Source organism: Balearica regulorum, chromosome 3 (assembly GCF_011004875.1).
Source record: "Balearica regulorum gibbericeps isolate bBalReg1 chromosome 3, bBalReg1.pri, whole genome shotgun sequence".
NCBI classification, from domain to species: Eukaryota; Metazoa; Chordata; class Aves; order Gruiformes; family Gruidae; genus Balearica; species Balearica regulorum.
Genome location: NC_046186.1, coordinates 101598815 through 101624522, shown reverse-complemented (window position 1 = coordinate 101624522; position 25708 = coordinate 101598815). Strand labels below are relative to the sequence as shown.

Below are 25708 nucleotides of genomic sequence, written 5' to 3'. Positions count from 1 at the left end.
TCATTGTTTCTTTTCAGCCAGTACATTCTGGCTATATATTCATCAATGTGCACTTTGAAGAAAAGTCAGTACCTTTGCCTTTCTGCTTTGTATGAGCTTGTGAGTTCATCAAAAAGCTTGCCATTCATTTCCATCAGGGTTTTCAGCACATTATATACCAGTGCCACGATAGTTCTAGAGCAGAAGGAACACAACCATTAGAGTTGCTCACCACAAAATTAACTTCAGTAAACAAGTGTTCGATTTCTTTTTTGGACTCTGAGCTTCTTATTTAAGATACTAATGGGAGGTCAGCAAGTTTCTGAAACTAAATTCTTTACTATAATTTCCCCTGTATGTTAATAAAAATGCATATTTTTTAATGTTTTTTGAAATGGTTATTTAACCTTAAATTCCTGACTCTTGTAATTGCACAGGATATAATTATTAGTACTGTGGCTGTACTATAAAGCCATTCAATTATGTTGACATTTAATACACCAAGTTTTAACAACAATTTTGTAATGTTTGAGTAATGAAATATGAGAGGCTAGAAAAATAAAACTTCTGGCCTAATAGCTTCAAGGCTGGGTAAAAGAATGCAGCAGAGGAACCAGAGGCACATGCTTTAATACAGCTCCTGACAGCTCTGCCAGAAGCATTTCTGGGCAGCAGATAGCTTTACTGCCTGTGCCCTACTGGGGAACTGAATGGGGAACATCAGATAATGGTGCCCAGTACCTTAGCTTCTTTAAGAAACTAAACAGCTGGAGCAGTACTGGCTGTGTCTTACACGGCTGTCCATACTCCTTTTCGTGAAAGCACTCATATTTCAATAAACTATCTTAAATATTGTGTTATCTCCTTTAAACCTGCTCTTAGAGAAAAAAAAATGCAAAAAGAGCAATAAAATTAAAGAGGTGCCCATGATGAAGCTTATAATTAATCAAAAAAGTGGGCAAACTGCCTTCCCCTCTGTCCCCTCACTAGCTGTTCACCTTCACACAGCAGTGTTGATTGCAAGGTTGCAGAGCAGGGGTGCCATGCAGTCTTGTGACCTTGAAAAATGAGTGAAAGGAAAATCTAAGGAAGTAGCCAAAGGGCCAGTTTTGCCTGATTTTCATAGACTTTGTCCATTGTGGCACTAGGAAGTCCCCCAAGTATTCATCAATGGCCTTACGCTTGTTCAAAATGCACGGTACGCTTAGCCTGTCTACACACCACTGCTTTTCTGTTTTGAACACTGGCTTTCACGTGGTTTGAAGACAAAAGCTTAGTCGGGGTTTTGGTTTTCTGAGAAAAGCTTGATTTTGAGCAAGTGGTCTGTATCGGCCAGCTAGATGGATATAAGCATGTTTCTGTCCTCTAAAACAGATTAAAACCAGAGGGTTAGACTTTCTTCCCCAAACTACTTCTTCCTCAAGGTATACAATTATCCTGTGCCTTTCACTTCCCTCATAAAGAGCAACTTCTGTCTGCAGCTAGGGAAAGAGAGGCACCCTTCAGATTTACTGAGGTCCAAGTACTATTAATGCTCCAAGAGCTAGTTCTCAAAAATTGATTATTTGGTCTCAGCTGCTATGTTTGCAACTTGACACACCATCTAGATAAATTCAGAGTAATTTTAGAGCCTCTAAGGGCTTAAAACAGGACATCTGATTTACTTCAGACTTGTGGGAGACTCCTGCCTCCCCTGGCTTTTGCCTGGACAAGTTTACTTCCCATAAATTGACTTACAACTCAATTCAGGATGCTGGACGAGCACACTTTGCTTTTTAGTATTTCCATGTAATTATCTTCAAACGTGATATAAAAATACTAATATTTAACTTGTGGCATTAAATATAAAACGAAGTAGTCACTCATGTCTCATTCCTACCATCCTTTCTAGTCGTAGGCATTGCTCTTTACCCACAGTATCTTTTCCCCTTCTTATCTCACAGGGCAGCAGTAACTACTTATGAAGACACTGACAGAATTTTGTTCGTGTAAAGTAGTAAAGGACAGCAAAGCAGAAATTGTGGAAATTGGTTTGGTCTAAGTATTAATTTGCATTTTTAACTAACACATAAGATCAAATGTGATTACAGTATGAAAACCATCATCCAATTTCCTCATACTTTTTCAAGAAATTCCAGGTCTCCATCATAATGCAGAACAGTGAAAGCCTGATCTAGCTGAAAGTGACATCCGGAAATCTCACTGATTTAATCTGATTTTAGTAAAAGTGAAGTCACATTTACAAGCTTATGATCCCAATGTCCAGTGGACAATTTATGGTACTATAGATAAAAGTTAAACATTACATACGGATTCCAGTGTTCTTTGGAGATCTTGTATAAACTCCCAAACATAATTGGTAGAATTTTATCAATGTTCTCCTCAATCAGGCTAAGAATATATTCATTATTCCAGAAGTACAAAGCTCTTTCTGCAACCTGAACACAAAGTTTAGGGGTCAACAACCACAAAATAAATAACTACAAGTTGTGGGGGTTTTTGTACTTTTTTTTTTTACCTGAAAATGTGAACTTGACACACACTTGGATATTTGCTTAAATAAAGGCTCTTCTATTTTTTTGAATTGTGTCGGTTCTATTACATCTAAGATTTCTTCAATTTCACCTAAAAACATTACCTGTTTGTATAAAAGAAACACATCAAAAAGTATGAGAGGTTTTTTTTAATTGCCATTGTAAACAGAAACAAAATACAGCTTATACATAAGCCATGAATCCTGCAGAGAACACTGTATGTCATTCCAAAGCATTAGACAACCACAGGGCTTTTGCAGCCTGAAAGAAGTTGATCATCAGTTTCAGCTACCAAGTTACAGCTCATCTCAGATTTCTTCTTTTGTGCCATTGCTCTGTACACTTCACAGAACTGCTTCTGCAGAATATGGTTTTTTACAGTTAAAAAACCACTAGCATGTTTTAGTTCTTCAAGAATGGCTGCAAAGATCACCATTATCTCCAGAGATCTCCAAAGCAGCTTTTGAAGCGAGAGTTAATTCTTGCTTTAAATTACAGCCAGCGGAATGGCAGGTGGCACAGCAAGATGCAACACCGCTCCCACAAACAGGGACAAAAGTGTTAAGGGACCCCGCTTTTAAAGAGCTGTCAGGGGGTGGGATCTGGTGGCATAAATCAAACTCCTGATTTTTAAACTCATTTTAACTACATAGAAGAAAATAGAAAAAATTAGTTTCCCAAAACCGTTTAAAGTTACTTTTACATTACAGAAAAATAATGTACATACGCTTACCAGACACTTACTCAGTATCTCAAATGCTAAGTCTGTGTCACGCTGCAGATGACTGCCTCCAACTCAGTCTTTATCTACTAAAACACTTCTTACCTCAGAAAATTGTTTCTCTATACAATATCTTAATTAGAATGCAACTTTTAATATAGTTTTAACATAGTAACACCGCAGTAGGAACAGCCATACAAAACAATTGCATTGAGTTGCACCACGAAGATGAGCAGCTCAGGAAGCTTCAAGAACTGCAAGATCTCTTGAAAAGCACAGCAGAGGTAAGGTACACGATGAACCTGCCACACTACATTTTCCATCACAGCACACACCAGAAACAAGAGACAGAACCAACCTCTTTCTGACTGCAAGTTTTTGGCCAAAATTTGAGCAGTCCTCTGATTACCTATATTAAAAATACAAACAAGTTAAAGCAGAACAAGTTTCTATTACATATTTGGTAAGATTCCAAAAAGAAGTACTAGCTTGCTTTTCCTAATCTGGAGTTTCAATGAAAACTGAATACAGCTAAATGTAGTTCCACTGAAAACAAACACTGCGCTGTCTCATTTAAATCTTTATCTTGTTTAGGTTATCAGAATAATTTAGACCCTTATCACTTCACAAGCCTTTGATTATCTGTTCACACTCCACTCCCAGCGCATACCTAAATTGATAGGATGCTGAACATTCAAAGCATCACAAAATGAAGTGAACTCCCTGGTAGCTAGGTTCCCCAGAATATTTTTTGTCTTCTACTCATCCATACTTTGGAGACAACCTGTCTCAGCATCAAGGTTTGAAGTCCAAGAGCAAGCGGTATACACTGACTGCACAAACAGGGCTGTACAGTGGAGCCATGACCTCCACCACTTCTTTCTTTTGGAATTTGAAAAGTTAACACTGGAAACTAAAAAAGAGAACTTAGAGAAAAAATATTCCAGTATCTACATTGGAAACTCTCTTACACAAGACTGGAAAAAAACCTTTGGGAAACTTAATTAGAAAGTACAGCCCCCAAGGGGAAGGAGGGGAAACACATAACAAACAAGGGCTGGAGGTCTGTTTCCTAGAAACAAACATCTGACATGGATGGCATCTACATTACAAAATTAAGGCTGGCTAAAAAAAACCCAACCTGTAACTGTATGTTTCGGAAGCAGAAACATTCTCAGAGCCTTATAAACTTTAGTTCCAAGGAAAGGACCTCTATTTTTATGATACAACAGCACCTAATTGATCATATCCAACTGTAAAACTTAACTATTTGAATACCTTCCATAGTTGGTTTTTGGCACCTTGATTTTTTTTTTTCCCTCCAGCTTCCCAGTTGGCTCTTTTATTCACAACTATGTGTACTATCAAAAATGACTTTCCAGAGAAAAAGTTAATATGATTTTAAGGGCCCACAAGTCTTTATCCTAGGATACTCACACATCCTGCTGCTACAAAACTGAACGTCACTTCAAATGACACTGAGCAAATGCTGAAACCTGAAGCAGCTGGTGAAGTCCTATGCTCAAATCCACCAAAAAAAAAAAAGGCAAAAAGCAGGCTACATGGAAAGAACAGATCCCTTACAGCTCCTCGACCATACAGTTCTACCTAGCTGGTTGAAAGCTACAGACAGCTGAAATAGTAACACCATTGTCTGAAAAGTGATGAAGGGGCCAGAGGCCTGGGGCAGCCCACACAGGTGACAAGTTTGCAGCCTGGCCCACAGAGGCAGAGCTCCCTCCCTGACCCGCCTGGCCAGTACCGACCTGGCCTCTGTCCTACCTCCAAGGAGGGAGCCGGAGAGCTGGGGCAGATGGCACGCTGACAGGAAAGAAATTATGAGCTCCCCCATTTCACTGCAATACCTGACCTGGTAGTCTTTCACTCACCTGCTTCTCCACCCTCCAGGAGTCAGACTTGCATGAATTAGTTACATTTGTTTCTCTAGATTCACAATTTAAAGTAGTCTATGTAAATACACTATAAATCTAGGGCCATTTTCTGTTAGTTAGCTCCTAACTGAAAGACTCTCACACACTATTGACATTTTGTATTTTTAAAGAACAAACCCAAAGATTTACAGGTGCAATAGCTCATTCTGCCTACACCTTCCCTTCCCCTCCTCCCCGAACAATGCAAGTAAGCCAAAAATTTTCAGACAAGCACATTGCCAAAGCAAAGCTGTGAGAACCTACCATACACCCCTAATTGGGGCACAAATTTACTGGTCTCAAAAGCATAAAATTGAGTTAGCCGGAGAAGTGTAGTTTCCAGAATCACTTGTAAGAGCATTGAATACACTTTGCTACGCAGACTCATATTCTGAACTTGCTAAAGAAATAACATGTCCTGAGTATAACAGTGCAGATCTTAACAGCATACCTGTTCCTCGCTCCTCAGAGAGACTATCAGTTTCCAGCTTGACTATGCCGTCACATTTATGGTCAAAGATTTTATTCAAAGAAATATTCAACATGAATGCAGATCTGATATCCTGCTGCTCTTACTACACAAAACTCTAAGATTAATAGTTCTCCCTCAGCTACAAAATTCCCATAAAGTTGACTTACAACAGTAGGCACCTGCTAGAATAACCTATCTTGCATACAAGAACCGCGTGTTTACCCTGATTTCTTCAGTGTAAAGGCCATTGCACTTAGCAGGGTTAGGTAACAAACTCTTCCTGTCAGCTCTGCAAACATCAGGACTGACCCAAGGCAGACTACAAGAGCTCAGATTGAATGCCCTCTAAATTGACCCTGAGTGACAATTCCTGCCAGAAAAATAACAGTAAGGTACTTGTGAAGACTGCCTTCTGATGGGAGTTCTTAAAATATTACTTAACCTAAAGCAAAAAAAATTCCAAATGCTATCTCATCAGTTGCCCCGAATTTTAACTTTTCAACCATTTCAGGAAGTTTCTTAAAGTTTCACTTTCATCATCTATTAACTTTTACGCCTTTATAAAGCCAATTTTTACTATAGGCTCAGAGCAATGACCAAAGCAAGCATGGGCAGTGACTCCACAGTGAGTTCTTTCATCTTCTCCATTCTGAATTCAACTTTTCTGGCTGCCTCTTCATCAGTATTGTATATAGCCTAGATGAAGTCTCAGAATTGCACTATGGCACTCCTACTTCAAAAGCCTGGCCTTCTTCCCTTCAAAGTTTGGGCCTGGATCCTGCATCACAGTTCAGTAAATTCATATCGGGAAGTTCTGACTTTGTCATGTTGTCACTTCATTCAATTTTGCAGGTTTTTATGTAATACTACACATTTTCTCCTCACACATCAACTTTAACTGCCAAAATGCCTGGGTTGTCTTACCACTTGGCTTAAGGAAGAAGGCTTATGCAATTCCTTTCTCCTCACCCTACCCAACAAAATAAGCTTATCGACCAGTGTAGCTGGCAACAGGGGGAAAGATGCTTCAAGCAGACAAGGCAAATTTATAGACAGTCAAGTTTACCACCTTCCACCACCTACGGAATAACTTGTATTCTGATGAGGAGCATCAATACTTAAGTGACTGTGCAGAAAACAAGCTTCTCCACTGAAAGACTAGTGAAGATCTATGTTGTTTCTACAAAGCTGTTGATTTTTTTCTTTGTAGAAAAATTTAAATTTTGCATAAGGTCTTCATTTTTCTGTCACAAAAAGGGATAAAGTATTTAAATATCAACATAACCCTCACAGGAAAAAATTCTGATTGTCCAACTAAAACCAGTTTCTGTTATAGCTGGTCTGACATCAGTCTGTGTCCCCATGAGCTGTGGCAGTGCCCTGAGCCTGCATTCTTCTTTACGGACACTGCCAAAGCACCGCAAACCCCTTTTAGCTGAGCTGTCAATATGGATCATAGGAGATTCAGTCTGGCAAAAGGCACTGATGCCTGAAGCACCTGTATTGTAACTGCCAAGAGGCACCCCACTAGCTGAAGAGACAGAACAGAAACATCACATTTAGACAGAAAGAACTCTGAAATTCCAAATAAAGTGTTGTTATTCTTTCCAACTTTTATTTTGGGATTGTTTATTCCCTAAAATATTTCAGCTTTTTGAGGTGGCTAGGCACAAGCCATCAGAACCAAAAATACTGAAATTTTAGTTCATACTAGGAAGGAATATGGCCGTTACATGCTTTCTCATATGAAGCAATTTGCATTATATCAGCAGTTCAAACTTTTATTTAAATTTGTGCTCTATCTTGGTCACAGGTTAAGCAATAACTGCCCTTTCAAACCCAAAATTCTTTTTTAACAACTGCTCTAGATTTAATTCCTCTCCCCTCTCCCCCCCAAAAAAACCCCCCACCTATGGATCAATAATCAAGATAGCACAGCTATACAACTCTAACAAGTTACACTGCAATACTTAGTTGAAATTAAAAATAGAAAAACATTCAACTGTAAAACACTTACAGGCTCTGTTAAAGTTGTATCTTTTTCCAGGAACTGTACAACACAATAGGCGAGCTAGAATGTAAGTCATACAATTATTTAGTTTAAACAGACACTGTTTAGACATTGCAGCATAACTAAGTATCACAACTTATAATGGAAGCACTTCAGATCGGGGGAAGCAGGGGGAACCCAACCCAAAACACCCCACACAGCCATTTTATATTCTTTCAAACTAAACAAAACAGCAATTAAAGCAGCAAGATATACAAGTCTGCTCTATCTTACAAAATCTTCATGCATACAAAAAACCCACTTTTTTTTTTCATCCTAGAAGAAAATTATTTTTAAGCTTGACAGCTATTTCCCTAACTCAGATCCAGTATCCAGACAGATTTTTCTCAACATCAGTTCCTGTATTAACGTTATAAAACTATCAGTTTCAAACTTCTATACTGGGGTAAAAAAAGGGATGCTTTCAGTCAAAAAAGTTTTAGACCAGGTTTGACCGAGCACACATTACTCAAGTACTAGACATCTACAGCACGTAACATTCAGTGATAAGATTACAGGTGAAAGAATTTTCACATATTACATGGCCATAAGAGATCAGGCAGCATCTGTCCAGTGAGTATCCTGTCCCCAGCAATGGCCAACAACAAATGCCTGTGCAAGAGTGTGTGAAGTGGGGGAAGCATAATGTGATTAAGTCACCAGCATGCTCTCCCAGGCTCTAGTGATTTCTGTCCAGGGGTCTTCTCAGGCTGAAGTGTGATATTACAGGGTATATAGTTACTTATTGTTTAGTTACTTAGCACATAGTTAAGTAACTAAACAACCATACCTCTGCCCAGTACAGGAAACATACAATAATCCTTTTACTAAAGTACTTGCAATCCTAGATTCCATTAAGATTGATTTTAAGAAGTCACAGTATTTTTCATCTCACAATATAAAGCAAAGACAAAAGTTATTTACATGCATTACATGTACATTTCAATACTTAGGATGCTTGAATCTAAGCATTACCTTTCCTTTTTTTTTTTTTAAATCTGTTATCCCAAAGCAGATTATTGCAATGCTGTAATTACAACAGGTCCAAATTATTTCTTTCACCCTTAGGCTAAGGATGTACATGTGTAGATTCAAAAAAATAATAAATGTCACACATTAATCTCATAAAATCCCATTATATATACATTGTACAGTAATGCTTTGTTGTTCAAAGACACAGAGACTCAAACTTAATTCATCTTTAAGGCTTTAACTTTTAAGAGTAGCCTAAACTTGTACTGCAGCAACAAAGCAACCAGGCCACTCCTGATTGTAAAGCAGATTTAATGCTGGTTTACACCTTCAGGATAATACAAAACCAGAAACGTGGCGCTTGAAACCATACGTGGCAGCCGTGGTTTATGAAAGGATAGATGAGTAGCCTGGTCAGCAAACCAAACGCTACTTTCAGGCACCCGGTACAGCTGAATTAGTAGGACCCTTTCAGGTACCGATGGACTGGATTAAAGGTATCATAGAAAAAAAAAGGATAGCTTGCTGTACTGATCTATCAGTAAGAATACCTTTGGCAAGTGACTGGTCCCTTTCATATCACTGACTCATTCCATGGAGCAGCCTATTGCATAGCAATAAACCACAGAGGCAATGATTTAATTAAATTAAAACTTTATATGAGAATTAGGAATTAACTGAGCTCTCAGCTTGATCCTGTTTATAGACTATGTAGTCATAATGATTGCACTGTAATTAGAAACTCATTTCCTTGTATCTTTAGTCTATAAGGAACTGTATTAGTGAGCTAAGTTAACAAAGCAAGTTTTTAATTAGCCACAGCAGTATTACTTGCATGTTTGGATCAAATGTATTTTATACTCAAGTGCCATATGTCTGGAAAGGATATACCTTATTCCTCAAATAAGATGCTGAATGACTGTGCAAAGTATAAGAATGGAAGTCAAATGAAGAACTGCAGCATTCTGACAGCATGTCATGGATCTACATAATTTCTAGCTGATCCAGAGAGTTACTGTACACTTCTGCCATTTATATCCAACATTCTCTTCCCCTCCCCATCACTGGTATAGTTTTAGAAATAAAAAAAGCACTTTCAAAATAAGTACCTGGCCATACCCAAGGTTCTTTTCTACACAGCATTTAGGTTACATAAAGGAAGTGATAACAGCACAAGGTCCTGGGATTAAATGAAGCTTAAAGTGTGACAAGACTAGCAAGCAAAAAAGCTTCCCACTTCAGTTGACGTGACTGACTTGGTGTTATATTCTTTCACTTTTAATATATGCTAAATATTATCTTAAAATTAACATTTAGACATAAGATCCATAAGATCTTTAAAAAAACCCAATGATTGAATTTGCAAATGTTTTTGAATATTGATGATATAACACACACTGCTTTAAATTTCATTTGTTTCAAATGCAAATACAAAAACCCCACCACTCAAAAATAGGCAAATGCTTACCTGTGCATGAAACAAAGCTAATCCCTTTGCTGTATGCATGGGAATCAGAACTTTCATAAGGAACTGTTTGTGTTCTGCTTTCAGTGGCAGTGCAAAACCATTGATAATACTGAAAACATGAATAAGCAGGATTTATTTTTATTAATTTTTTTTTCCCCTAGCAAGTCAAGAATTTCTGTAAACTCAAGAGACACTTCATTTCTGATTCAATTTCTAAACCTGATTATTTTCAGGCCACAAAATAGCTCTACATATGCACAACCTTTTAAGTGTTGGTATCATGCAAGTTGAGACTCTTAGTATGAATACCAGAGAATCACAGTAGTTAAATAATACTCGTTAGATGAGCTGAAGTATTTTTATCATGACCTCCATTAAGTAAATCTACAGTAAGTCTTGCTGTCTAATTGTAAAGCTTAGACAGATGAATCAGGAAGCTGATCCATTTTACCCACATCACTAGCAACTTGCAGAAGGAAAATAGAGATGACACACAATTTTGAACTATTTTAACAGCGTGGTTTGAATGTTTGTTTTGACATTGTTGAACAAAGTTTCCCTCCAAAAACAAAGTTAAAAAAAATTGTCTCATTGATTCAGTAATCTATTCTTAAGAGTTGATGAGTTGTAGAACAGACAAGAGTCCTTCAGGAAATGGTTGGGGGCTCCCCCTCTCCCCCTACAGTTTAGATAAAACTGAGAAAATAATGGTATCCCTTTCATTTGATTTTCATGAAAATTTGTTCCACAGTAGTTTCACAATGTTTGTATTTTCAGTTAAACCAGTAATATTTATAAAATTATTTACTATGAAATATATGTGAGTTTGGGGGAAAAAAATAAAATTCTACCACAAAATCTTCAAAGTTAAAAATTAAATTAGTGAAATACTGTCAAAAAAGATAACTAAAAAACCCAAGCACTTACAAGGCTTTTCTGAATAGAATTTAAAGAAAACCACCCTGCTGAAGGTTAAAGCTTTTCATTCACTATGAGGGCAAAAGTTAACACTCATTATCTTAATCAAAGAATAAGTCATCTATCAGATGAGATAAGCAAGAGTAGATACTCCTGACAAACAAGGACCCTCAAGAAATATTTTGCCAGTCATCTTTAAAACTTGCACCAAAAAAGAATAATTTATATCCTATGTCCTAATTTGATATTCACATGGTAACCCAGACAGTATTAGATTATATCAGTGACTGCACTTCATCAGTTGTTACTGCAATAATTCTCTTTTCCCCCTCCATTCCCAAAGCAAGAAAGCTGAACCAAACACCCACAGTAACATTTTATATTTTTGTGTCAGATCAAACTTACCTTCCTAATATCTCAAGAAGTTCAGCAACACCATTGAAGTGCTCTGTTTCATATATAAACCTGTTACAAAAAAAGACAACCATAAAAATTGAAACAGAGGATCAGAGATTTCAAAGAAATAACCTTTAATAAGTTTCGTATATTTGAAAGCCAGATCACAGACCAAAACCAGGTCTTTTATTTCAGGAATAAATCACTGCAGACCCAGACCATGAAGGCAAGATAAAATATTCCTCAACGTAGTCACACACACACAGAGCATACCTGAGGAAAATGTTGTTAATCTGTTTCCTGATGAATGCTCTTAAACCAAGGAATTTTCCATAAATTCGATGAAGAACTGTCTTTAGGAAATCACGTTCTCGTGGGTCTTCACTATCAAAGAGCTCCAACAACTTTAAAAATTAAATTGAAATGTGTTACTTTTGAAAGACTTAAATTTTGTTACATTACTAACCAGTTTGAGTTTTATCATTAACTTACAAGTTTACATTAGAGAAATTAGAATCAGTTTAACAAAAAAAATTGTTTGGATGCCAATATTATATTTTCAAAATTAGATTTTTAATAAAGCTGATTATATTTTTAAAAAATAAACCCAGCAGCTTCATTCCCTTCAAAAGTCTATATACAACAGACATCAAAGCCATTCCAACACCTATTACACCATCAAAATAAAAATGAAATGCTAAGAATGAAATTATCAAACCTTACGTAAATAGTTTATACTTGGCCTTTAAGACACCAGAATGAATAAAATCTGTGTCAGATATTTACAGTTTCTCAACTAAAATCCTGTACTGCTCATCTCAAAAAGCTACTTGTGTCTTGAAGATTCAGCAAAAGCATTCCTATACAAGAATTTTCACAATTAATGATTTCATATGGAGGAGGTCATAAAATAAACATAAGATGCAATTATTAACTGATTCTCTGCTAATATGGACTAAATGCCACAATAAGCTAGCAAGATTTTCCACACATTTTCTTCTTATAGAAAGTTTTCCAAGGATACAGAAGAGACCATACTCAAAGACATCAAAAGATATTCCAATCCCATTACAGACCATTATTTTAGTTTTGGGGTTTTTTTGTCTGCATGTCCAAGTAAGAGCATACTCAAAAGTGCTAACTGCGCTAAACAAGTTAGTTCAAGCAGTCACTACAGTCTCCTGCTCAGTTCAGGCCTGCGAGCTTAGGTATGTCTACACCAAGCAGCACAAGGGACTGGAAACAGCTGTTCAGGAACTTTGTTGAGGCTCATTTCATTTTTATATTTAGAAGGAATTTCTCAGGGTCACTACTCTACTTTTTTCCATATATAGCTAGCTGTTCCTTGCATTGTCTGTCTTGTACTCTAGAGAAAGATCAAGTGAAATGTCAGGAATTGAAACTGCAACATGGCTCTTAAGAACCACAGGTCAATTAGTAAACTGGATACCCACAGCCAATAGTTCAGCAACAGCTTCAGGCCTAAATTTTGTGGAAAAGTCAAATAAAACAGAGAAGGAAACACCTATAACAGCTAATTATACTTAATATGAAGTCTCACTTCATTTTCTTGCTCATAGTTACTTTCCACAGTGAAACATGATTTTCCTAGGTACTTTCTTACTTAATTTTCCTTCTGTGGTTAACACACAATAGTAAAGAGAACGACACTGTCTAGTCACAAGTTAGCAGATGTTGGAACACATTTCATGTACAATAAGAACAGGAAGAAAGTTTGCTGTAAGTTTCCCATGAGAAACCTACGAAAAAAGCCAAACATAAAAGCACCACAAAAGTTTAATTAGCACATTGTTGATTTGACTGGAAGTTACAAATCATTACAAACACAACTTGTATTTACAAATTACAAATACCTTGCATTGCAAAGCACCAAGGTTGATATCTGAAAACAAAGTGTTCATGAAATTGCTAGTTACATATAGTGTGTGTAGTATGATGTGCTGTTTGTTTAGTGTTTGGCAGAAACCACTGTTGGAACAACTAAAATTTAACCCTGTGTCAGCATGAAAGCTTTAATATTCTCCTTAGCTGTACAGTCATCTGATAAGTTAAGCTTGAGAGGTGATCTTTAAATCTGGGGGTGGGAAAACTCTCTACTTACCTGCTGTACAAATTTCTGGTCAATATATCGCTTTGCAATACTAGGCTGAAAATCCGGGCTCTCCAAAAACCTCAGGAAAAATTCATACACCAACTACAAACATTGAAATGAAAATTCTGAAGTTAGTAAGCACACCATAAACACAGATCTCAGCCTTGCCACTACCACCAAATCAGTGGGACTATTCACATGCTTGAAAGGTACAAAAGGAAACTGAAGCCTAACACATCAATGCTTAATCACAGCCTCTACCAGAATTTACTGAAAGAATTACAGTAAGTATCAAGAACACTAATTCCCAGCAGAGTGAAAGCTTAATAAATAATCTACTGAAAGTATCACTATTAGACAAAAAAAGTTCTAAGTATTACATATATTCACATTTCCTACCATATTAAGAATTTTTATGTAGAAATAAGTTACCAAACGCTTATCAACACTGAGGGTTAAATTAAGTACTCTAACATCACATAATTCCTTAAACAGATGAAGAAAAAATTTGCTAAGTGTTCCTGAAATTAAGTTTCAGCTGCAAACTCCAAAAATAAAGTCCTATTAAAAAGCTGAATGAATACAGAAACTTAAGAGTTTAACATTAGGTTTCTATAACCTAGACACTCAATTCAAACAACAGGATCCTCTGCAGATTTATCTTCAACATCCTTTATATTTTGTAGTTTTGGGTTTGTTTTTTTTTTAACTGAGTTCAAATCCCCTTTCTTTATGATCCCAAAATGCCCACAGATGGAGAAACAGACAGGAGATAGAGCTAGTGAGGGCCTGAGGTAGCAGAGACAGACATGAAGAAGCCAGAGCACAAGTCACATATTTTGGGGTTCATATAAGTCTAAGATAAAATACTGTACTTCCATAATGACGGCAGATTTATAAAATACATATAAGGCATCTCGTAACAAAGACAGAATTGAGAGGAAAGATGTCTTACATTTAGACATGTTCAGGGCTGCTTCTACTCTCAACGCCTGTTTCTTAACTCCATGTTAGTTTAACTACTGATTGGTAATACTACTAAAACACAATTTAGATACATAAGGACATCACTGACTGGACTTCTAAATAAAAACCACCCAGAGCTGTGGTCACTCACAGGCATGTATTTCAACTATTACCACTATGAGTACTTATTAAACTCAGAGCCAACACACGAGTAATTCATAATTATAATTATGAAGTTCACTTGAGAGAAGTGCTTGACAGTAAGTACTTTTTATCTAGAACATTTGAGATGACAGTTACTTACGCATAGCCTCTAGGAGGGTATGCTGTAACTGCAAAGCAGAAGCTCAAAAACACAAATTCCCCTTCACTCTTTCTTCCCCTCTGACAGACTGCAACAAGAGCTTTTCAGATCAGCAGTTTAAATGTATACAAATTTCATGTTACAGAACTGTATTAAAACACAGGCTGCCCTGTACAGCCTTAATTTGTTGTCTTGTGCATAAACACAATAGCACCCAGGTGCAAAATAGACAACATAAGACAGAATTTTTAAAAGCTTGGCAATAGACAATCCAATAATGTAATTAAGTATTACCATAATCCACCCTGTGTGGTAGGAAAAGATCAACCATGGCTGTTTAATATCTTTATTGATGACACAGTGAGATTGAGTGCACCCTCAGCACGTTTGCAGATGACACCAAGCTGAGTGGCATGGTTGACACGCCTCAGGGACAGGATGCCCTCCAGAGGGACCTGGACAAGCTTGAGAAGTGGGCCCATGTGAACCTCATGAGGTTCAACAAGGCCAAGGACAACCCCTGGTATTAACACAGCAATTGAGAGCAGCCCTGCAAAGAAAGGCTTGGGGGTACTGGTGGATGAAAAGCTGGACATGAGCTGGCAATGTGTGCTCACAGCCCAGAAAACCAACTGTGTCCTCAGCTGCATCAAAAGAAGCATGGCACAGGTCAAGGGAGGTGATTCTCACCCTCTACTCTTGCTCTCGTGAGACCCCACCTGGAGTACTGCATCCAGCTCTGAGGTCCTCAGGACAGGAAAGACATGGATCTGTTGGAGTGAGTCCAGAGGAGGGCCACAAAAATAATCAGAGAGCTGGAGCACCTCTCCTATGAGGACAGGCTGAAACAGTTGGGGTTGTTCAGCCTGGAGAAGAGAAGGCTCCAGGGAGACCTTATTGCAGACTTCCAGTACTCAAAGGGGGCTTACAAGAAAGATGGGGACAGGCTTTCTAGTAGGGCCTGTTGCAATAGGACACGGGGCAATGGTTTTAAACCAAAAAGGGTAGATTCAGGCTAGATGCAAGGAAGAAATTTTTTACAATGAGGGTAGTGAATCACTGGTACAGGTTGCTCAGAGAGATGGTAGATGCCCAGTCCCTGGAAACACTCAAGTTCAGGTTGGACGGGGCTCTGGGCAACCTGATCTAGTTGAAGATGTCCCTGCTCATTGTAGGGAGGTTGGACCAGTTGATTTTTAAAAGGTCCCTTCCAACCCAAACCATTCTACGATTTATGATTCCATTGATCTTTTTCAAGCTAGAAACTAGATACATTCATTAGTGGTTTGTATTGAAATGGGAAACATATGGCTGGAAGAAGGTTTATTAGCACAGCTTTATAGGAATCAATTTTGGAAATAAATTTTATTAACTATTACTGTAATAAAGTCCTATATTAAATATTTCTGTCAGTGAACACAACAAAGAATAGTCACATGTGATACAGCTTAGATGATGATGATACAATATTGCAAGCTACCACCAGGGGGGAAAAAAAAAAAGAAAAAAGTATGTCAGGTTATCAATAAGAAAAGACAAGTTGACCCTGAAGTCCTGGAGTAATAAATACAGGATGAAACTCAAGGATCCCAAAGTCACAGTTAGACATCCAAGAAAAAACTCTGCTAAGCACTTGCAAGCCTTTAAGCTGAGAAAGGGTTAACCATAGGATGACTAAGATCCATCTAAACAATGAAGCCATGGAAGTGACAGATGAAATTCTAGGATATTCCAGGAAGATACTGACAGTACAGCTGGAGATGCACAGTGCTAACACATACTTGAGAAAATTTATTCAAACTTGAAAGGATACCGAGAAGTCACTAGAATTGTCATAGGATAGAACACCTTTTACAAGTTAAGACTAAATTGGCATGTCTTGTTTCCCTAAAGAACAGGGGGAAGAAGGACAATTACGACTTCTTTCCATGAACACATATGGGGACTGCAATGAACATAAAGCAGAAGAACTAAGTTATAGCATAATGCTGTAAAATATTGGTACAAGCTGTCCAAAATTAAGTTTAGCATATCAATCAGGAGCAAAACCAAGGTATATCTCATCTGTAAAACAGAACAAGTCAATATGAATACAAGGTTCTCAGTATATGACAACAAATAAATCAGTTACATTTCTCATTTCCAATATAGCGAGATTACTCATTAGTAGCCATTTGAATGTTTCATATAAACACACGCAATTCCAGAACCACGACTGTTGCTATTGTTCTTGAAGAGCTTTCAGAAAAACAAAATTTAGTGCTCAAAAATCCAGTTTCTGAGCTGTATCACTGGAACATTTTATGCACTGAAGGAGTATTTATGCAGTACTGATGCTTACAGAATCGTCTAGCTTCCTGATAACTAGGTACCACTGCTCCTAGAACATGTACAGCTGGTAAAACGTATAAATAACTTTGGAAATCCACGAAGCTTTATCTGAGGCATTTCAGCAAGCAAGTTGCAATGGCCATTTCTGGATAGTCAGCCTCTCCCTTCTCCTGTATGCTAATGTTTACAAACTCAGAAGCATAACAACAACTATCAGCCAGGGGGGCAAGAATGAATTCTAGCCACAACAGATACTTGCTGCTCCTATCTTAAAAAAGACAGGTATGCTCAACTTCCTTGTGTTTAACTGAAGCATTACCACTGGAAATACTACATCAAGGAACAACTGTTGGATTTAGTCATTTTGGTTCTCAAAATTGCTCTGCTTGGGTCAAAGAGCTAAGAAATATAACTCCTATTACTTCAGTGATTCAATCATCTTTCTTGCAGAGACCACTAAAATATTACTGCTTTAAGCTACCAATTCCACCAACTCTGCAACTCCCCAAGCTTCAAAATGCACAGTGGCTTTAATGTCAACCTGCTCAACGTAGTTTGGCTGTTACAAGCCATCTTGAGTAGTGCTGTAAAGCAATGCCTTTCAAGTGCCACTCATTTTACTGAAGGTCTCGAGTGTTTTGTTCTGAGTACACACATGGTAACTTACTAAGCCATTATCTATCACGTTATGTTACAAATGCCAACAGATTCAACCAAAGAGTAGAGATTCAGAGTTCTTTTTTTTCCCCTCCCAGAAAACCATCTACCTGACTGCCAGCTCAGGATAGAATTCTGAATTTGTAACTGAGCAATCACAAATCACAGCCAGTAAAACATCCGCACACACACACTCCAAGCAGTACTTTAGACTATACTAAAAGTAATAATGGGTTTTGATATGAGGGTTGGGGGGAAACGGGTGTGCACACCGCCTTCCTCCACACACAAAGTTTGAGACAGTTTTGTGCTCGTGGAGGGCAATTACTAAGTTACCAAACTCAGTCTTCTACCCAGTAGCATGTGAACTGTAAAAGACAGAGAAAAACACTAACTGTTTCTATTGTGCTGCAATGAGCAATCTTTTCCAAGGACAGGATGAACAATTGATGCAGGAGAGGGAAATCCACAATCAATGATCAGACAGCCTGGCCAAAACTCATTTAGAAAAATGCAAAGGAAGAAGTAGAAAATACAATTTTTAAATAATACTACAGGCTACAAAGTTCTTTCAATTTCTCTTAGACAAGCCTAAAGCACAAGTGAACTGGTCACAGAAACCACAAGTCTTTTTCTATAAAAAGAACTATAGCTTGCTTATGACCTCAAGTGATCCGAGCTAACATTTACAAATTTTACTCCTGAGAGATAGGGGCATTTTCAAGTCAGATGATGTTGCTACTGACCATAAAAGACATTTGCATAGCCCTTGCACACTCCCACCTCTACCAAAAAAAAATCCTCTCATCTAGTTCAGTTATAGCCATTTCTCCTATGATTTTAGGATCACCACATATAATTATTATCACAGCCTTTAATCTGTGGAGTTGTGTTTTGTGATAACTTGTTTATTACTTGGTTTAAGTCTCAAATATGATCCTGAACATGTACATTTTATAGCCAATATTAGAAGTTGAGTTTTTAAATGAGAACATTTGTTGATACATTAGAACCATAATATTATAGGGACAAAGCAGCATTTTAAAAGAGGGAAGAGAATGGTATGCACGTGTGGTAGCTATTAATCTTCTACCCACTACTAGGAGTTGCTACATAACTTTTATTTAACTGATACTACTCACATAAATTTAGCAAGGGACTACCTGAAATATGAACTTGGATGATTACAAGTGATTTAGGTTTGTTCAACTTTTAACAGTTTAATTGAGAAAAAAAAATTCAGCAGTATTGCAAGTCAATCACGTGAGTGATACAGCAATGCTATGAAAATCACAAGATTGGCACAGGAGTGCAACAATAAAATAACTAACCAACTGTTACCAAACAACAACGCCTATATTGTAAAGTTTTTGCATGGAGGGAGGGAAGAGGGTGGGAAGAATGAGGGAGATATCTATTTCTTGCTCAAAAGACAAATAAAGGCTATTGATTTTTTGTTTCTGTCACAAGAATTCAAACTATCAAATTTAATATTTTATTCAAGTCACACAAAAAAGTTGCTCAAGTGCAGAAAACAAATGTGTTAAAAGCATAATTAACTAGAATATCTACATGTTATGAGATGTATACCACACTTGAACAGTGCAATCACTCCGTTAAAAAAAAGTATTTAAGCAGTTTGGAAGACTTACATTCTGCCATATTTATATACGTTAAGAAAAGCACCACTTTTTTCCCCTCCCCAGTATAGAAACTCAATTGTATTATAAACGCAATTTTGATGTTCTTAAAGGCACGAAATTACTCAAGTATTTATTCACAGTTTTTGCCATACAAAAAGGCTTGAAAATAAAGGAATAACATACCTGTATGTGGGGCCACGAGGCTTCAAGAGTTGGTTCATCTTCTTCTGGATCAAAATCTGGGTTATCACTAGGTGGAAGTGTTCTGAAAATATTAGAGCTAATCTGCAAGAGAAAAAAATTTTTTTAATTGTATCACATTTTGTGTTTCCACAGATCACTCGGCAACATACTACTTTTATCCTAAAATTACACGAAACAAAGCCAGCTTAAAAAAAAGTAATACAGTAATTCACTTTTTTTTTTTTAAAAGCTGCTGATTCCAAACAGCCAAAAGTCCGAAACCGGCCAAACAAAATAATAAGATATTAACTTTTGTCTGAACTGTTTTACAAGTTTGTAGCTAGACATGCTCATATTTAAAATTTTTCTCTGAAACCATGAAAGTTAAAAGAAAATTTCCATTTCCCCTTATAAAGACCAATTTTTAACTGTATGACACAGAGCTGAGTTTTACAGAAGACAACAAATACACCACAACAAACAAATTATGACTTAAACAGAGCTCTCTTCACATGTAAGGCAGACAATCCCAAAAATATATAAATTTTTAGAGTTCTTAATTTCAAGGTATTTCTCACTTTCAAGTAAGAACTGAAGAACTGCTTACAATTTTTCACCTTTCATAATTTCAAGATGTTGGGAAGTCAGAAATACGTAACAATTTAACTTTTTGACTTAACACAGAGTAACTTCAAAAAAGCTAAGAAAAATAGTTACCAAGTTAAGTACACTATAGTCATATCAAATCAATTTCAAAAGAGCAAGTTTAAAAAGGTTTCTTCAGGGATTTTTGAAACATATGGCAGTCTGGATAGAACACCAATCTTTCAGATGTCAAAAGAAAAATAAGCGTCATCTCTTCTGCCAGATGTGACATACTGGATTTTAAACCTCTTTAACGTGAGCAAAAGAGAACAGGAAGTTAATTTATATTCTGCATTTTCTACTGCTTTTTCAGGAACACGTTTAGCCCAACTTTTCCAATCATTCAAACTCTTTAGTCCTTTCGATCAAATCTGTTTCAAATAGCTGCTAACCACCCAAGCCTACTGAATACAAAAGAAAGTGTTTGACAATTTGCAGCAAATGCTACTGCACAGCTTCCATGAAGTCTCCAAGGTGTTTGAAGAATCTTGCAAAAGGACTTTAAAAGATCCTGAAGTCACCTAGCTGGCTCTGCATAGAAGAATCAGCTGCCTTATTAAACAAGATATAAAGCTATTGCATAAACTGACTTTTCATTTCCTCCTATGCACTTCATTCTATGTCCTGTCACTGTCTTCTGTTGGTACACGGTTGTGGTGGGTTGACCCTGGCTGGGGGCCAGGTGCCCACCAGAGCCGCTCTATCGCTCCCCTCGTTCACTGAACAGGGGAGAAAAAGTACAACAAAAAGCTTGTGGGTCGAGATAAGGACAGGGAGAGATCACTCACTAATTATCATCACAAGCAAAACAGACTGAACTTAGAGAGGAAATTCATCTAATTTATTACTAAGCAAAACAGACTAGAGCAATAAGAAATAAAACCAAATCTTAAAACACCTCCCCCCCCACCCCTCCCATCTTCCCAGGCTCAACTTCACTCCCGGCTTCAACCTCCGCCCCCCTCAGCGGCACAGGGGGACGGGGAACGGGGGTTACGGTCAGTCCATCACGCAGTGTTTCTGCCGCTTCTTCATCCTCAGGGGGAGGACTCCTCTCATCATTCCTCTGCTCCAACATGGAGTCCCTCTCATGGGAGACAGTCCTCCACGAACTTCTCCAACGTGAGTCTCTCCCATGGGCTACAGTCCTTCATGACCTGCTCCAGCGTGGTCTCTTCCATGGGGTGCAGACCTTCAGGAGCAAACTGCTCCAGCGTGGGGTCCCCCACAGGGTCACAAGTCCTGCCAGCAAACCTGCTCTGACATGGGCTCCTCTCTCCATGGGTCCACAGATCCTGCCAGGGGCTTGCTGCAGCATGGGCTTCCCACAGGCCACAGACTCCTTCAGGTGCCTCCACCTGCTCCAGCATGGGGTCCTCCATGGGCTGCAGGTGGAATCTCTACACCCCCTCATCCTTCCTCCATGGGCTGCAGGGGGACAGCCTGCTTCACCATGGTCTTCACCATGGGCTGCAGGGGGATCTCTGCTCCAGCGCCTGGAGCACCTCCTGCCCCTCCTTCTGCACTGACCTTGGTGTCTGCAGATGTTCTTACATCTTCTCACTCCTCTCTCCAGCTGCAAAAGCTCTCTCTCCCTACCTGGTTTTTTCCTTCTTAAATATGTTATCACAGAGGCGCTGACTGGCTTGGCCTTGGCCAGCGGCAGGTCCGTCTTGGAGCCGGCTGGCATTGGCTCTGTCAGACACAGGGGAAGCTTCTAGCAGCTTCTCACAGAAGCCACCCCTGTAGCCCCCCCGCTACCAAAACCTTGCCACTCAAGCCCAACACAACAGTAAAGCTACAGATGCTGCTGCTCTGGAGTAAAGGGCAATGATATTCTGTATGAATGGGCACTACAGCAGTCTCCTAGTTTACTGCACAGCAGGAAAAACCCAGAACAGTACAGTTGTCGTTTAATGTTGTAAGCATAAGGGACATGGGATTCTGGAGCACAAAAGAAACTGGCTGGGGGGAGAGGAGGTGGAAGTAGGAGTCAGAAAATGTGAATTTTAATCAAGCCCAAAAATCAAGACTACAATCCCAGTTCTATTATTTGATATTGTCTACTCTTATTAGGTAATTCAACATCCAGCATATAAATCAGTCCTCTACAGAGACTTCCCTATCTCTGATGACAAGTCTTCTTGTAACATCTCTTTATAATGTATCCTTTTATTTCTTGATGCATCTTGCTGAACTGAACCAAATAACCCCTTAGCACAGCACCTCAGAGTACAGAATGCAAAAGTTAAGTCCAAAACAAAGGTACTAACTACTGAACATGCCTCTGTAGCAGAAACAAACAGCAAGCCTTTTGGCCAGATCTTTAGAAAACTAGTTTTATGATTTTCAGAGTACTCAGCACTTCTACTAGCATTATCAGTCCCCTGAGAACACATGAAACTTAGAATAAACTGTGTACCATTTTTATGTACTAGTTTGTCTCCCCCTAAAGAACTGGTTCATCTACTTCATTATGCTTGAAATACTATTAGAAAGAAGCAAATGAGACAGGAAGCAAAAAGTATTGATCAAAAGCGTGGTTTGGGTTAAAACCCTCATGGTTTTTCTATCGGCAAATTTTTCTCTATATCCTCTCATGTTATTTAAAACATCCCTTTTCCTTCATAAATGGGGTCTTATCCCAAAACTGTGATTTGAGAAATACAAATCATAAAAGGCTTTTGCAGCTGGATAGGTTTCCAGAGGAACCCAGCATTAGCTTTCTAAATTAAATCTCAAAAAGTTTTATGAAAGCGACATCTGAAAACATGCCAGTTAATGTATTAAGATACAGCAGTTATATTTTATTAAAACAAGAAAGATAAAAAGCAAAAAAGAAGTCTCTTATTGTCTATACACTTCTCAAGGAGCTAAGCATTTGGAGAGATACTAGATTCCACTCAAATTTCTGAGCACACAGATAGGGAAACCTGATGTTTTTTGAAATTCCAAATTCACAGCTTGTGCAAGCTGCTAGAACAATCTAATTTACAGTGGATTTTTATATGCTGGTGGGGAATGAGGGGAGGTTGGCAGGCTCAAGGAGATGAAGGAGTAATGTGTACTGGAGGGACATTACTGTTATGCTCCCAGACCTGATAAAAGGCGAGAGCTTTTTAACTTCCCAGGAAGTTTTAAAACTTAAAATATTCACAATGCCAAACCCCAGTTTGCTGTTAGCTTCAGAGTACTATCAACTGACAGTTTCCAAACAGAAAAGACACTAGTTTTAGATGACCTAGAAAGGAGGTGTGCAGACCACTGTGCTGCCCCTTCAAAACTACTTGTAAAAAAAAAAAACTCTTCTTTGGTTCTTAATCCAAAGGCTTTGACAAAGAAGTTATAGGAAAACCAGGTTGCCTGGGGCACCAAAAAGATAACCTACAGCATATGTCCTGCGCAACTGCCTAAATTTTTTTTTTTCCATGATCCTGTGCCATCCTTGATGGCTTGAAAAGACATCAGTATAATTTCAACCAGTGCTCCCTACCTCAGGGTCCAAGCAGAGCAGGGACAGCTACATGAGCCATTATTGCATGATACTGGCCCAGCAGCTATCATAGTAACAGAGACCATGTGAAGGGAAGGAATGCTAGGAGACCTCCTCACCTGTACAGACCTTGCCTATGCACTGGTCAGGAACAACTTTTTTTTTTTCCCCTCTTGATATCTGTAAGGGACTGTTGACTTTGCCTCCCAAAGATTCAAGGGACTGGAAGAAAACTGGACTGCTTCCTCTGCAAGCTGGAGGAAAGGTGTCCCAGGCCTAGGGAAAGACAAAGGGCTTTGGAAAGAAGTTGGCTCTGTTTCTGTCACTGATGCCACTCTGGCTTTTTTCAGGGAATTTTTGTAGTCTGTTAATTCTTTACTATCAGTCAGATGATAATTGGGTTTCATTAAGGCTGATTTCTACTTGTTCATCCCAAAAACACCATCCTTCAAACTCTGCAAAACACTCAAATGTGTTTTTTTTTTCTTTTAATGTAGTAACACTGAACAGTCTAAAAATTAATAAAAAAGAAATCTTTAAAATCTCATAGAAGTTTTGCTACAAAGAAAGGCCTCAAGCCTGACACACGAGCTGTTTGGATGGAGAGACCCATCCAGAGTTCTTTCTGAAAGCTGGTACTTCGTCCCAATTCACAGCAAAGACCTTTTCTGCCTCCAGTTGCCAGGGAGACTAGAAATACTATTCAGGCTTGGAGGGATCTTTTGTCTCAAGCTCTGAAAAAGCTCTCACTGAGCATTTAAGGCCTTCTTCATTTTCTGTCATTTTAGGGGAGAAAAGATGTAAGTTTGTTATGGAAGAAAAAACAAGCATCCACAGAGCCCAATCATTCGCACAACAACAACAACCTCAGAAGAACAGCTCAACACCACCTTATCTCCAAGAAAGGATGACAACTCCAATATAAAAGAAAATCGCCCTTCAACAAGTATGATAGGCTAGTTAGTATACTCTTTATTCTAACAAGAGGCTATAGAGGGCACACAGAGTAAGACAATACAGCAAGGATTCAGGCTGGCTGCCACCAACAGCCAAGAAAAAATAAAAGCCAAAGAAGAGGTGGACATACTCTGTCCTTTATTTTCTTGTGTAAAAAACATTTAGGGCAGAAACACAGGTCCTTAAAAAAAAACACAACAAAACTACACAAAAAACCTCAAACAGTGTCCTAGATCTTTTGTAAAACTTAATAAGCATCTGGTGGAACAACCAAAATGATTAAAAGGGTTTCAGTAATCCTAGCCCTTCACTATAATGGCAAAATTTTTATACTTATCTATATTAGAGATCTGATCTTCCATATCAGGTGCTCACAGAAAAAGAAAAAAACAGTAACAAAAACCACCAAACCAAGCCTTAAGAAAAAATAGCTTGCACTGTATGGAAAACTACAAAAGGTATAGGCCTTATGTTTGAACTGGTTCACTTACGTTCACAATAGCTACTTTTAAAGTCAGCATTGTGCCTAAGCAAACTTAACCAAAGTTTAGAAGACCATTAGATTATGTGCGCGAGCACTAAACATGTTCTTTTTACATTTCAAACTTCTAGAAAAAAAACAACTTTGAAATATTTCAGATTATTGTCAAGTGTCCTTCAACTGTGTTCCCCGTACATGGAGTATAGGCATATCTAAAACATCACTTATGTAGCATTTGAAAACGCCTATTAAAAAACCTGGGAAAGTCAGCAGATAACAACCACAAATATTTCATTGCTTATTCAACAAGCCCTTTGTAGAAATTGCACAGTACAAGTCATCCTGTGGTTTACAACTCAAGCAAACCACTTAGACCACTCTAGCACAGCTCTCCAAGGCCAGAACAGTAACAAACAGCCATATAAAGTATTTACAAAGTAGAGTCGCCTTCTTACACTGATGAACCTTTCTGTTAACACTAGTACCTGCAAGAA

General features: G+C 38.1%; 1 protein-coding gene across 1 annotated transcript in view; it reads right to left on the bottom strand.

The window, feature by feature from the left end:
* Nucleotides 1-25708, bottom strand: part of PPP2R5A (protein phosphatase 2 regulatory subunit B'alpha) — a 47366-nt gene that overhangs the window by 1929 nt on the left and 19729 nt on the right. Inside the window, exons 3-12 of the mRNA XM_075749201.1 lie at nucleotides 19639-19740; nucleotides 13564-13656; nucleotides 11715-11845; nucleotides 11451-11510; nucleotides 10128-10236; nucleotides 7655-7708; nucleotides 3593-3643; nucleotides 2498-2617; nucleotides 2290-2417; nucleotides 73-174 (exon numbers count right to left, since the gene is read on the bottom strand). Coding sequence (XP_075605316.1) covers nucleotides 73-174; nucleotides 2290-2417; nucleotides 2498-2617; nucleotides 3593-3643; nucleotides 7655-7708; nucleotides 10128-10236; nucleotides 11451-11510; nucleotides 11715-11845; nucleotides 13564-13656; nucleotides 19639-19740 — 950 coding nt within the window. The remainder of the gene's footprint in view (nucleotides 1-72; nucleotides 175-2289; nucleotides 2418-2497; nucleotides 2618-3592; nucleotides 3644-7654; nucleotides 7709-10127; nucleotides 10237-11450; nucleotides 11511-11714; nucleotides 11846-13563; nucleotides 13657-19638; nucleotides 19741-25708) is intronic.